The sequence below is a fragment of the Salmo salar genome, chromosome 01 (genome assembly GCF_965601325.2).
Source record: "Salmo salar chromosome 01, fSalSal1, whole genome shotgun sequence".
In the NCBI taxonomy this organism is placed as follows: domain Eukaryota; kingdom Metazoa; phylum Chordata; class Actinopteri; order Salmoniformes; family Salmonidae; genus Salmo; species Salmo salar.
This window is the reverse complement of record NC_138291.1, coordinates 54,187,495-54,201,217: the sequence shown is the minus strand read 5'-3', so window position 1 is coordinate 54,201,217 and position 13,723 is coordinate 54,187,495. Positions and strand designations below refer to the sequence as shown.

Here is a 13,723-nt window from a genome sequence, read left to right as displayed (position 1 = left end):
ACTCTGTGTGCAATATATTGTTTAATATGATTTTTTAATGACTACCTCATCTCTGTACCCCACACATGCAATTATCTGTAAGGTTCCTCAGCTGAGCAGTGAATTTCAAACCAATATTCAACCACAAAGACCAGGGAGGTTTTCCAATAAATTGCAAAGAAGGGAACCTATTGGTAGATAGGTAAAAAAGCAGACATTGAATATCCCTTTGGGCATGGTGAAGTTATTAATGACACTTTGGATGGTGTATCAACACACCCAGTCACTACAAAGATACAGGCGTCCTTCCTAACTCGGTTGCCGGAGACGAAGGAAACCACTCAGGGATATATATGTAAAGGAGATATGTTTGTATTTCATTTTCAATACTTTTGCAAAAATTTCTAAAAACACGTTTTCTATTTGTTATAATGGGGGATTGTGTGTAGATGGGTGAGAAAAATAATTGATTTTGAATTCAGGCTGTAACAGAAGGAAATGTGGAAACTGTACTGTAAGTTCTTCCGGATAAAAGTCTCTGCTAAGTGGTATAAGTAAGTAGCCTTGCTCGAGCCTTGGCTTGTGCGATCCGGAAGGGCTGATAGGAGCAGGGGTGCCTGTTTCTGTAGCGAGTACACCCCCTGGACAGGACACATTATTATTCTTATTATAAAATAGGACACTTTGATTTAATTTCATTTCCAAAATATTGTTGATTCAATATCATTTGAAACAAATAGTTAACTAAGCTTATTTCCAGGGCTTTGAAGACTGCCTTGTTTTCAATGAAATCATGGACCAGCTCAACGAAGACTTCAGTGAGTGAACACACTGCACATTACAGACTGCACAGCAAATGTACTTTGACAGCCAGAGGACCAAAGCATTCAAATCCATTTCCCCCTGACGTCAAAGTACTTCTACAGCAACCAGCTAAATGAGTTTGTTTTGTTGGTGGAGCTGAATATACATGTTTCATTTCATGTACCTGTGTGTGTCTGTGTATGTTGGGAAAAGATATCATCTACTTTATATATTCTATTCTATTCATTCTGGTTCTTTCAGGTGCTGTTCTGCCTGAGTACACTAGAGTCCGAGTCCCAGACGACCATGCCATCGCAGACCTGGCCATGTACAACTACGTCGAAGTAATTGAGTACCCATTTAGCTTAGTACAATATCCATTACCAGGGTCTTATTCATCAGGCCATGCAATGGAAAACATTTTCAAACATTTTGCAACAGAAACGGAAATTACCATTTCTTATTGGACAAGTCCAAGTAGTTACTCCCTGTTTCAGTATGTTTTCTACGGTTTGGTGCTTAATGAATACAACCCAGTTTTGCCATGCACAGTACAACTACAGTGATCAAACTATACAAATCAAATGTTATTTGCCACATGCGCCGAAAACAACAGGTGTAGTAGACCTTACCGTGAAATGCTTACTTACAAGCCCTTAACCAACAATGTTGTTTTAATGAGGCTATATACAGGGGGTACCAGTACTGAGCCAATGTGTTGGGGTGCAGGTTAGTCGAGGTAATTTGTACATGTAGGTGGGGGTAAAGTGACTATGCATAGATAATAAACAGCGAGTAGCATTAGTGTATAAACAAAGGGGGGTTGTCAATGCAAATAGTCCGGGTGGCCATTTGATTAATTGTTCAGCAGTCTTATGGCTTGGGGTAGAAGCTGTTAAGGAGCCTTTTGGACCTAGACTTGGTGCTCCGGTACCGCTTGCCGTGCGGTAGCGGAGATAACAGTCTATGACTTGGGTGACTGGAGTCTTTGACCATTTTTTGGGGTCTTCCTATGACACCGCCTAGTATATTAGTCCTGGATGGCAGGAAACTTGGCCCCTGTGATGTACTGGACCGTACGCACTACCCTCTGTAGCATACAAGGTGGTGATGCAACCTGTCAGGATGCTCTCGATGGTGCAGTTGTAGAACTTATTGAGGATCTGTGGACCCATGTCAAATATTTTCAGTCTCCTGAGGGGGAAAAGGCGTTGTCGTGACCTGTTCACGACTTTCTTGGTGTGTTTGGACCATGATAGTTTGTTGGTGATGTGGACACCAAAACTCTCAACCCGCACCACTACAGCCCCGTCAATGTGAATGGGGGTGTGTTCGGCCCTCCTTTTCCCGTAGTCCACGATCATCTCCTTTGTCTTGCTCACGTTGAGGGAGAGGTTGTTTTCCTGGCACCACACTGCCAGTTCTCTGACTTCCTCCCTATAGGCTGTCTCATCGTTGTCGGTGATCAGGCCTACCACCGTTGTGTTGTCAGCAAACTTAAAGATGGTGTTGGAGTCGTGCTTGGCCACGCAGTCGTGGGTGAACAGGGAGTACAGGAGGGGACTGAGCACGCACCCCTGACCACGCATGCCTGATTTCAGCGACACTGGATCTGGAGGACTATATGATGAAAAAGCTCCATTTAGATAACGTAGCCATGGTGTCAACCATTTTAATCAACGAAAGAGCAAACGTGAGCTGAACATCATATCTGTGTAACGTAATAGGTTATCCACTTAGCTTGGCCTCTGTCTGCATCAGTCAGTAGCTTAACGGCCATTCTCATCGATTCAACATCACTTCTCAATGATGGCTTTTACCGTGTGTGATTTAGTAGATGGATTCATCTGTATAATCATACAACGTTTAGTGATGCCACACTGAATGAATCCCATGTTTTGCAGCCTCAATTGATGCCAATTATCGCCGTCTAATTAGCATCAAGGATTACCGTCATTTCATTTTTCGTAGCTCCTGTCTTCCAAGATGCTCAGAGAGACTATCCACAGGCACAGCAGAGGGGTGTACAAACATTTCCCTCTGCTTGGGCAGAGGTTGGGGAGATTGGGTTGATTGAGTCCGGAGTAATTGACAGCAGGCAAGCTGCCAATGCAACATCACATGCTGACAGGAAGCAGGCTCTCACTAAATGTCCTTCCTTTAATTCATCCCTCTGTGCACAAAGACGGTAATTGGTCTTAAGTGTTACCCTCCCCTTGTATACTGCCATGTAGCCATTCTTCCCCGAGATCACACGTGACACACACAGCCGCAGCACCTTGGCAAGACTCCATTAGAATCATAAGAACACCTGATTACAGAGCTAAATTTAGCCTTCGCTCTATAGATATACTTGAGAAAATTGGCGCCCAATTCCCTTTTAATGAGCTTGTTTGTTCATTGCGTTTGTGGAGGTGAAGTGTTAAAAGGGCAGGTAATGCATGTCAAAGTGGTGGGTATATGGTCATTTTGAAAATGACATGTATTACAGGAGAAATAATGTGTTTTTCAGTCTAATGAGTACATGTAATGAATCGGATTCATCCAGAGCACAGATGGTTCGATTTGCTGACAGATGTATTTTGTATCTTTTTAGATGCGGTCACATGTCAATTCCAAATGGTTCCTGTTCCGAAAATACATAGACAATTTCCTCCACATTATTATGCCAAGGACAATAATCCCCTTATATACCATGGCAAGTTTTTTTCGTAATACATTTCACTCCAATTGATAGTACATTTATAACGATTTTAAGTTTGCATTACTGTGAAGGATTCTAAAAGTCTATTGCTGTGTACTTCTGTATTTGTTTCTATTAATGTCTCGGTGTTTCACCATTCCCTGTTCCCAGGTTACATTTACTAGGACAAGGTACCACGAGGCAGTAAAACGCTGGCACTGGCAAGACAAAGTAAGAAATGACATTGTACATTCTTCATTGTATAAGGGTATTTGAGTGCATGCATTTAGAATTTTCTTTCATACAGATGTCTTTGTGTGCCCTTTCTGACATTTTGAAACTGCAATTCAATAACCTTTAGTACTACTGCGTACTACTGCTTTTGCAGAAATCTTTTCAAAAGCAGGTCAGAAAAGGGAAATTGATTCTAACCAGAGTGACATAGTGCTTTTCTTGTTGCAACCAAACAGAAGATGTAGTTCCCTATCTGACAAAGAGATGTTGATATGGTGGGTGGCCGTGATGATTTGTAGGGGTTGAGGTTACTCGTCGAGCGTGTTGGCCCTGGCACTGCCTCAAATTGTCTGACCTGGCGTCTTTGATGACGTGTCATTTCTTTAATAAAGAGAATTAACAAGTGGGGGGGGGGGGGGTCAAGGTTTCGTCAAAACATTACTCAAGTACAGACTGAAAGGCATGTGTCAGTGAAGGGGAGAGAGGCAAATAAAGAGAAAATTGTGACTATAGCCAACAGTCTTTGAGAATATCATGCACAGCACAGAAATGTATCTTGGAAAAGGATGGAGGGATTTTTCAATGAATAGTGAAATCTATTTGAAAATCGAAATTTGATTTTTTGTTTGATTTTATTTCATTTATTGCTGACACTCCAATGTTCAGATGAAGGGAATTAAGTAGTCTATAATGTGCGCCACCACAGTGCTCAACTCAAACAGCGTTGTGTAGCCTACTGTAGCTGCTGGCAAAGTAATTTAAAGCCTATACTTTATCACTCAGGATGTAACTTTCCAGTGCTACTTTTTTTGCCATGTAATGTTATTATTATAACTAAATCATACAACCCCATAATAGAATAGTTGACCTATTTACCTAGATGGCTTGTTGTTGTGAGTTCTGTGCGAGAGTAATTGTCCTCTCAAGGAAGTTGGGAGGGCCATTTGAGGGAAGCATGTTTTCTGACCAATGACGTACACTGAGCATACAAAACATTAAGAACACCTTCTCTTTCCATGACATAGACTGTCCAAGTGAATCCAGGTGAAAGCTGTGATCCTTTATTGATGTCACTTGTTAAATCCACGTCAAATCAGTGTAGATAAAGCTGAGGAGACAGGTTAAAGAATCATTTTTAAGCCTCGAGTCAATTGAGCAATTGAGACATGGATTGTGTATTTGTGCCACTCAGAGGGTGAATAGACAAGACAAAAGATTTAAGTGCCTTTGAACATCGCACCGGGTTGTGTCAAGAACTGCAACGTTGCTGGGTTTTTCACGCTCAACAGTTTCCTGTGTGTATCAAGAATGGTCCACCATACAAAGGACATCCAGCCAACTTGACACAACCGTGAGAAGCATTGGACTCAACATGGGCCAGCATCCCTGTGGAACACTTTTGACACATTTAGAGTCCATACCCCGACTAATTGAGGCTGTTCTGAGGGAAAAAGAGCAGGGGTGCAACTCAATATTAGGAAGTTGTTCCTAATGTTTGGTTTACTCAATGTCTATAAACCATGGATTGTTGATGCTATGTATTGGCCATTGAGAGACTTTCTACAGTATTTCAATTAAAAGGACAAAATTACATGTTTAAGTATTATATTTATTTTGTAGTGGGAACAGTAACATTAGTAATCTCATTATACTTTAAGGAAAATGTTTTTTATATTTTACATTTTTAAATTTTTTATGTTTAGCTCACATAATATAATTGAAACATATGCATTAAGGTGTGTCTAATATAATACGTGTTGTAAAAACGAATGTAGACATTATTAAATGCATTTCTGTAGCTTCCAAAATATATTTTACAATGGTGGGGGAGTGCCAAGATGGAGGCAAGGTTGCTTCAACACAGCGCCCCTTACTAGTCATCTAGTGTTTATATAAATCATTGATTCTGACAAGCAGTCAATGCACAACAATTCTTAATGCAATAGCAGGAAAACACTCTTAATGCAAAAGCAGTTTTGGCAAATTTATTTTGAAAGCAGTTTTGACCTTAGTTAAAAAGAGAGTGGGATCCCAGTTTTCCATTGCTACCACATTTATTTCTCTGCTCCTTTTAATTGCGTGCCTGGCATTGTTTTTCAACTGCAGTTTTACAACCAGTTTCAAACATGATTTACCTGCAGCTGTGCAGCAGAGCTCTTAAAAGGGCAATGACAGCCTACTTTGTAATAGACCAGTAAATAGTAATTCATAATAATTTATATATTCACATTTAAAATAATAATGATTAATAATAACAATCAGGATGTTGTGTCCAATAGGGTAAATGCAGATAAACAAACCCCATGATTCAGCCTGTACATTTTATAGCCACTATGCTGCCTCAGTTGGGCTACAGGTGATAATGCTTATTGCTAATAGCACATCTGATAATATAGGCCATGCATAGGCTATATACAGTTGAAGTCGGAAGTTTACATACACTTAGGTTGGAGTCATTAAAACTAGTTTTTTTAACCACTCCACAAATTTCTTGTTAACAAACTATTGTTTTGGCAAGTCGGTTAGGACATCTACTTTGTGCATGACACAAGTCATTTTTCCAACAATTGTTTACAGACAGATTGTCACTTATAATTCACTGTATCACAATTCCAGTGGGTCAGAAGTTTACATACACTAAGTTGACTGTGCCTTTAAACAGCTTGGAAAAATTCCAGAAAATGATGTCATGGCTTTAGAAGCTTCTGATAGGCGAATTGACATCATTTGAGTCAATTTGAGGTGTACCTGTGGATGTATTTCAAGGCCTACCTTCAAACTCAGTGCCTCTTTGCTTGACATCATGGGAAAATCAAAAGAAGTCAGCCAAGACATCAGAAAAAAATTGTAGACCTCCACAAGTCTGGTTCATCCTTGGGAGCAATTTCCAAATGCCTGAAGGTACCACGTTTATCTGTACAAACAATAATACGCAAGTAATAACACCATGGGACCACGCCACCATCATACCACTCAGGAAGGAGACACGTTCTGTCTCCTAGAGATGAATGTACTTTGGTGTGAAAAGTGCAAATCAATCCCAGAACAACAGCAAAGGACCTTGTGAAGATGCTGGAGAAAACGGGTACAAAAGGATCTATATCCACAGTTAAACGAGTCCTATATTCACATAACCTGAAAGGCTGCTCAGCAAGGAAGAAGCCACTGGTCCAAAACCGCCATAAAAAAAAGTCAGACTACGGTTTGCAACTGCACATGGGGAGAAAGATCATACTTTTTGGAGAAATGTCCTCTGGTTTGATGAAACAAAAATAGAACTGTTTGGCCATAATGACCATCGTTATGTTTGGAGGAAAAAGGGGGAAGCTTGCAAGCCGAAGAACACCATCCCAACCATGAAGCACGGGGGTGGCAGCATCATGTTGTGGGGTGCTTTGCTGCAGTAGGGGCTGGTGCACTTCATAAAATAGATGGTATCATGAGGGAGCAAAACCATGTGGATATATTGAAGCAACATGTCAAGACACCAGTCAGGAAGTAAAAGCTTGGTCGCAAATGTGTCTTCCAAATGGACAATGACCCCAAGCATGCTTCCAAAGTTGTGGCAAAATGGCTTAAACACAACAAAGTCAAGGTATTGGAGTGGCCATCACAGAGCCCTGACCTCAATCCTATAGAAAATTTGTGGGCAGAACTGAAAAAGTGTCTGCGAGCAAGGAGGCCTACAAACCTGACTCAGTTACACCTGCTCTGTCAGGAGGAATGGGCCAAAATTCACCCAACTTATTGTGGGAATCTTGTGGAAGGCTACCCGAAACATTTGTCCCAAGTTAAACAATTTAAAGGTAATGCTACCAAATACTAATTGAGTGTATGTAAACTTCTGACCCACTGGGAATGTGATGAAAGAAATAAAAGCTGAAATTAATCATTCTCTCTACAATTATTCTGACATTTCACATTCTTAAAATAAAGTGGTGATCCTAACTGACCTAAGACAGGGTATTTTTACTAGGATTAAATGTCAGGAATTGTGAAAAACTGAGTTTAAATGTATTTGGCTAACGTGTATGTAAACTTCTGACTTCAACTGTACATGGTCCAATATGTTATTTGGGCCATTTCTGGAGGTGGACATTTTATTTTAGATGGTGTCAGCATAATTACATTTTCATACATTTTGGAATAGAATGTGCTCTTCGGAAGTCACCGAAACTGAGTTTCTCAGTCCTTCTACAGTCGTGGCCAAATGTTTCGAGAATGACACAAATATACATTTTCACAAAGTCTGCTGCCTCAGTTTGTATGATGGAAATTTGCATATACTCCAGAATGTTATGAAGAGTGATCAGATGAATTGCAATTAATTGCAAAGTCCCTCTTTGCCATGCAAATGAACTGAATCCCAAAAAAACATTTCCACTGCATTTTAGCCATGCTACAAAAGGACCAGCTGACATCATGTCAGTGATTCTCTCGTTAACCTGTTATGGCTAGGGGGCAGTATTTTCACGGCTGGATAAAAAACGTACCCAATTTAATCTGGTTACTACTCCTGCCCAGTAACTAGAATATGCATATAATTATTGGCTTTGGATAGAAAACACTCCAAAGTTTCTAAAACTGTTTGAATGGTGTCTGTGAGTATAACAGAACTCAAATGGCAGGTCAAAACCTGAGAGATTCCTTTACAGGAAGTGACCTGTCTGACCATTTCTTGAACTTCTTTGCCATCTCTATCTTTTACAAAGGATCTCTGCTCTAACGTGACACTTCCTACGTCTTCCATGGGCGCTCATAGCCCGGGAAAAACCTGAATGTCGTCATCCCAGCCCCAGGCTGAAACACATTATCGCCTTTCTCAAGTGGCCGATCAAGGGACTGTGGGCTTAGGCGCGTGCCCTGGCCGCCCCCGTCTTTGTGATTTTTCCTCTGTTTGCCGAAAAGGAGATTCCAGGTCGGAATATTATCGCTTTTTTACGAGATAAATTGCATAAAAATTGATTTTAAACAGCGGTTGACATGCTTCGAAGTACGGTAATGGAATATTTAGAATTTTTTGGTCACGAATTGCGCCATGCGCACGACCCTGATTTACCATTTCGGATAGTTTCTGGAACGCACGAACAAAACGCCGCTATTCGGATATAACGATGGATTATTTTGGACCAAACCAACATTTGTTATTGAAGTAGCAGTCCTGGGAGTGCATTCTGACGAAGACAACAAAGGTAATAACATTTTTGTTATAGTAAATCTGATTTTGGTGAAGGCTAAACTTGCCGGGTGTCTAAATAGCTAGCCCGTGATGGCTGGGCTATGTACTTAGAATATTGCAAAATGTGCTTTCACCAAAAAGCTATTTTAAAATCGGACATATCGAGTGCATAGAGGAGTTCTGTATCTAGAATTCTTAAAATAATTGTTATGCTTTTTGTGAACGTTTATCGTGAGTAATTTAGTAAATTGTTAGTAAATTCCCCGGAAGTTTGCGGGGGGTATGCTAGTTCTGAACATCACATGCTAATGTAAAAAGCTGTTTTTTGATATAAATATGAACTTGATTGAACAAAACATGCATGTATTGTATAACATAATGTCCTAGGTGTGTCATCTGATGAAGACCATCAAAGGTTAGTGCTGCATTTAGCTGTCTTCTGGGTTTTTGTGACATTATATGCTAGCTTGAAAAATGGGTGTCTGATTATTTCTGGCTGGGTACTCTGCTGACATAATCTAATGTTTTGCTTTCGCTGTAAAGCCTTTTTGAAATCGGACAGTGTGGTTAGATAAAGGAGAGTCTTGTCTTTAAAATGCTGTGAAATAGTCATATGTTTGAAAAATTGAAGTTTTTGTATTTTTTTTTGTAATTCGCGCCACGCCTATCATTGGATATTGGAGCAGGTGTTCCGCTAGCGGAACGTCTAGATGTAAGAGGTTAACACAGGTGTGAGTGTTGACGAGGACAAGGCTGGAGATCACTCTGTCATGCTGATTGAGTTCGAATAACAGACTGGAAGCTTCAAAAGGAGGGTGGTGCTTGGAATCATTGTTCTTCCTCAGTCAACAATGGCTACCTGCAAGGAAACATGTGCTGTCATCATTGCTTTGCACAAAAAGGGCTTCACAGGCAAGGATATTGCTGCCAGTAAGATTGCACCTAAATCAACCATTTATCGGATCATCAAGAACTTCAAGGAGAGCGGAAGGCTTGTTGTGAAGAAGGCTTCAGGGCACCCAAGAAAGTACAGCAAGCGCCAGGACCGTCTCCTAAAGTTGATTCAGCTGCAGGATCGGGGCACCACCAGTACAGAGCTTGCTGAGGAATCGCAGCAGGCAGGTGTGAGTGCATCTCCACGCACAGTGAGGTGAAGGATCCTTCTCCCAACCATCCAGGAACAGTTTGGTGACGAACAATGCCTTTTCCAGCATGACGGAGCACCTTGCCATAAGGCAAAAGTGATAACTAAGTGGCTCGGGGAACAAAACATCGATATTTTGGGTCCATGGCCAGGAAACTCCCCAGACCTTAATCCTTGTGGTCTTGTGGTCAATCCTCAAGAGGCGGGTGGACAAACAAAAACCCACAAATTCTGACAAACTCCAAGCATTAATTATGCAAGAATGGGCTGCTATCAGTCAGGATATGGCCCAGAAGTTAATTGACAGCATGCTAGTGCGGATTGCAGAGGTCTTGAAAAAGAAGGGTCAACACTGCAAAGATGGACTCTTTGCATCAACTTCATGTAATTGTCAATAAAAGCCTTTGACACTTATGAAATGCTTGTAATTATTCTTCAGTATTCCATAATAACATCTGACAAAAATATCTAAAGACACTGAAGCAGCAAACTTTGACACAAATATTAATTTCCACATTCTCAAAACTTTTGGCCACGACTGTACTCAAGGGGACTGGAATTGGTCAATCTCGCAGTTTAATATATGTACAAAATTATCCTCTTTCCAAAAAAGCGTGATTGTCATTATTACTTTCTTACATGAAAGGGGAGGTTAACTTGGCTATAGACAAGCGATCTGAGACTTAAGTTTCAGTCATCAGATTTTTTTGTTGTTACTTCAACACATTTCTTGTTTTATTCTCATAACATTTCTTTTCACTTTTCATTTCCTTTCACCTTGTGCTCATTTCTAGTGCTTTTAAAACTCAAATGATGCTATTTTATTTTTCTGTAGCCCACATTTTCAATATTTAAATAGTCTTAACGATGGAGGATCATTCGATTTCCAATTTTTAAGAAACGGAATTATTTTGTTCCCCTCAGGTGATCAACCAAGGCCTGTTATGTGTGGCAGCATCTGTCGTGGGGGGCTCCTACCTTCTAGTCAGATACCCCCCTAACATGCCAAACATCTCCATCGAGCAGCTGTGGACCAGGCTGCAGGCCCTCAAGAGTCGTTTCTGAGGTTTTGTGGGCTAATACCACTTTGTCCCAGATAGAGGGGTGAAAACTGAGCTACAAACAACAGAGCTAAAACCCAACTGACCTCAAAACAGATGGAAAAATACAGTGTTCTGTGACCCAATTAGCAATGTAATTGTTTCATAATGTTCTTAATAAACATTTTATTGACTGTAATTGAAGGCCTGTGGGGCACATTTTGTGTTAATGTACAGGTAACTGGTAAAATAAAGGAAACACCAACATAATGTTTTAACAGGGAGTTAGGCCACCGCGAGCCGCCAGAACAGCTTCCATATGCCTTGGCATAATCTACACGTGTCTGGAACACTATTGGAGGGATGCGACACCATTTTTCGACAAGAAATGGCATAATTTTGTGTTTTGTTGATGGTGGTGAAAAAACATTGTCTCCCAGAATCAATTGTTCAATTGGGTTGAGATCTGGTGACTAAGACACAAACACACACACACACACACACACACACACACACACACACACACACACACACACACACACACACACACACACACACACACACACTTTAAACCCCCTATGCTACTTTGATACCCCTCTTTCAAGGTTAATGAGATCTCTTCTTCTAGCCATGGTAACCAAAATAATGGGGAACTGGGCATTTTTATACATAACCCTAAGCATAATGGGCTGTTAATTCTTCAAGGCCAGTAAGTTAAAACCACAGTATTTTGTTTTTTGATTGAGGTTGCACCTGCAAGGATATGAGCAAAAATAAGTTACTATGGTCTTAATGCTGTGCCATGATCACAATGTTACTGCTCAACAATACAACTGTAGCAGTCATAGCTGCATGACCTGTGTTGAAAAATAATTATTTATCATTAAACGTTAATACAATTTGCCTTGATGTGGGTGTTGTTGAATTAATGAATTTGCAGTTGCTTGTGGCGGAGTTATGGCTTGCAAAACCTGTTTGATTAATGAATGAATTTGAGCTTTTTCACACTTGCTCACTTCTTAATCAAGGAGTCCTTCACACAGCATAACATGTTTTGAGTGAAAAAGGACAAACATCTAAGGCACACACATTTTTATGAAAAACGTTTTCTGTGGGAAAAACCAAACTCTGTCAAACTCAAAGTGGTCGCCACTAGCTAGGCTGATGATTGGCTTGTTCTTACGACAGTCTCAGGTCACCACAGATGTACATACAGTGAGGGGAAAAAAGTATTTGATCCCCTGCTGATTTTGTACATTTGCCCACTGACAAAGAAATGATCAGTCTATAATTTTAATAGTAGGTTTATTTGAACAGTGAGAGACAGAATAACAACAAAAAAATCCAGAAAAACGCATGTCAAAAATGTTATAAAATGATTTGCATTGTAATGAGGGAAATAAGTATTTGACCCCTCTGCAAAACATGACTTAGTACTTGGTGGCAAAACCCTTGTTGGCAATCACAGAGGTCAGATGTTTCTTGTAGTTGACCACCAGGTTTGCACACATCTCAGGAGGGATTTTGTCCCACTCCTCTTTGCAGATCTTCTCCAAGTCATTAAGGTTTCGAGGCTGACGTTTGGCAACTCGAACCTTCAGCTCCCTCCACAGATTATCTATGGGATTGAGGTCTGGAGACTGGCTAGGCCACTCCAGGACCTTAATGTGCTTCTTCTTGAGCCACTCTTTTGTTGCCTTGGCCGTGTGTTTTGGGTCATTGTCATGCTGGAATACCCATCCACGACCCATTTTCAATGCCCTGGTTGAGGGAAGGAGGTTCTCACCCAAGATTTGACGGTACATGGCCCCGTCCATCGTCCCTTTGATGCGGTGTCCTGTCCCCTTAGACAGAAAAACACCCCGAAAGCATAATGTTTCCACCTCCATGTTTGACGGTGGGGATGGTGTTCTTGGGGTCATAGGCAGCATTCCTCCTCCTCCTCCTCCAAACACGGCGAGTTGAGTTGATGCCGAAGAGCTCCAATTTGGTCTCATCTGACCACAACACTTTACCCAGTTGTCCTCTGAATCATTCAGATTTTCATTGGCAAACTTCAGACGGGCATGTATAAGTGCTTTCTTGAGCAGGGGGACCTTGCGGGCGCTGCAGGATTTCAGTCCTTCACGGCGTAGTGTGTTACCAATTGTTTTCTTGGTGACTATGGTCCCAGCTGCCTTGAGATCATTGACAAGATCCTCCCGTGTAGTTCTGGGCTGATTCCTAACCGTTCTCATGATCATTGCAACTCCACGAGGTGAGATCTTGCATGGAGCCCCAGGCCGAGGGAGATTGACAGTTCTTTTGTGTTTCTTCCATTTGCGAATAATCGCACCAACTGTTGTCACCTTCTCACCAAGCTGCTTGGCGATGGTCTTGTAGCCCATTCCAGCCTTGTGTAGGTCTACAATCTTGTCCCTGACATCCTCGGAGAGCTCTTTCGTCTTGACCATGGTGGAGAGTTTGAAATCTGATTGATTGATTGCTTCTGTGGACAGGTGTCTTTTATACAGGTAACAAACTGAGATTAGGAGCACTCCCTTTAAGAGTGTGCTCCTAATCTCAGCTCGCTACCTGTATAAAAGACACCTGGGGGCCAGAAATCTTTCTGATTGAGAGGGGGTCAAATACTTATTTCCCTCATTAAAATGCAAATCAAT

General features: G+C 41.1%; 1 protein-coding gene across 1 annotated transcript in view; it reads left to right on the top strand.

Moving 5' to 3' along the window:
- Positions 1-11,262, top strand: part of LOC106604861 (kynurenine 3-monooxygenase) — a 28,788-nt gene extending 17,526 nt beyond the window's left edge. Inside the window, exons 11-15 of the mRNA XM_014199937.3 lie at positions 740-797; positions 1,045-1,127; positions 3,380-3,481; positions 3,638-3,697; positions 10,948-11,262. Of these exons, the coding sequence (XP_014055412.1) occupies positions 740-797; positions 1,045-1,127; positions 3,380-3,481; positions 3,638-3,697; positions 10,948-11,088 (444 nt within the window). The 3' untranslated portion in view covers positions 11,089-11,262. The remainder of the gene's footprint in view (positions 1-739; positions 798-1,044; positions 1,128-3,379; positions 3,482-3,637; positions 3,698-10,947) is intronic.
- Positions 11,263-13,723: the final 2,461 nt, after the last annotated feature.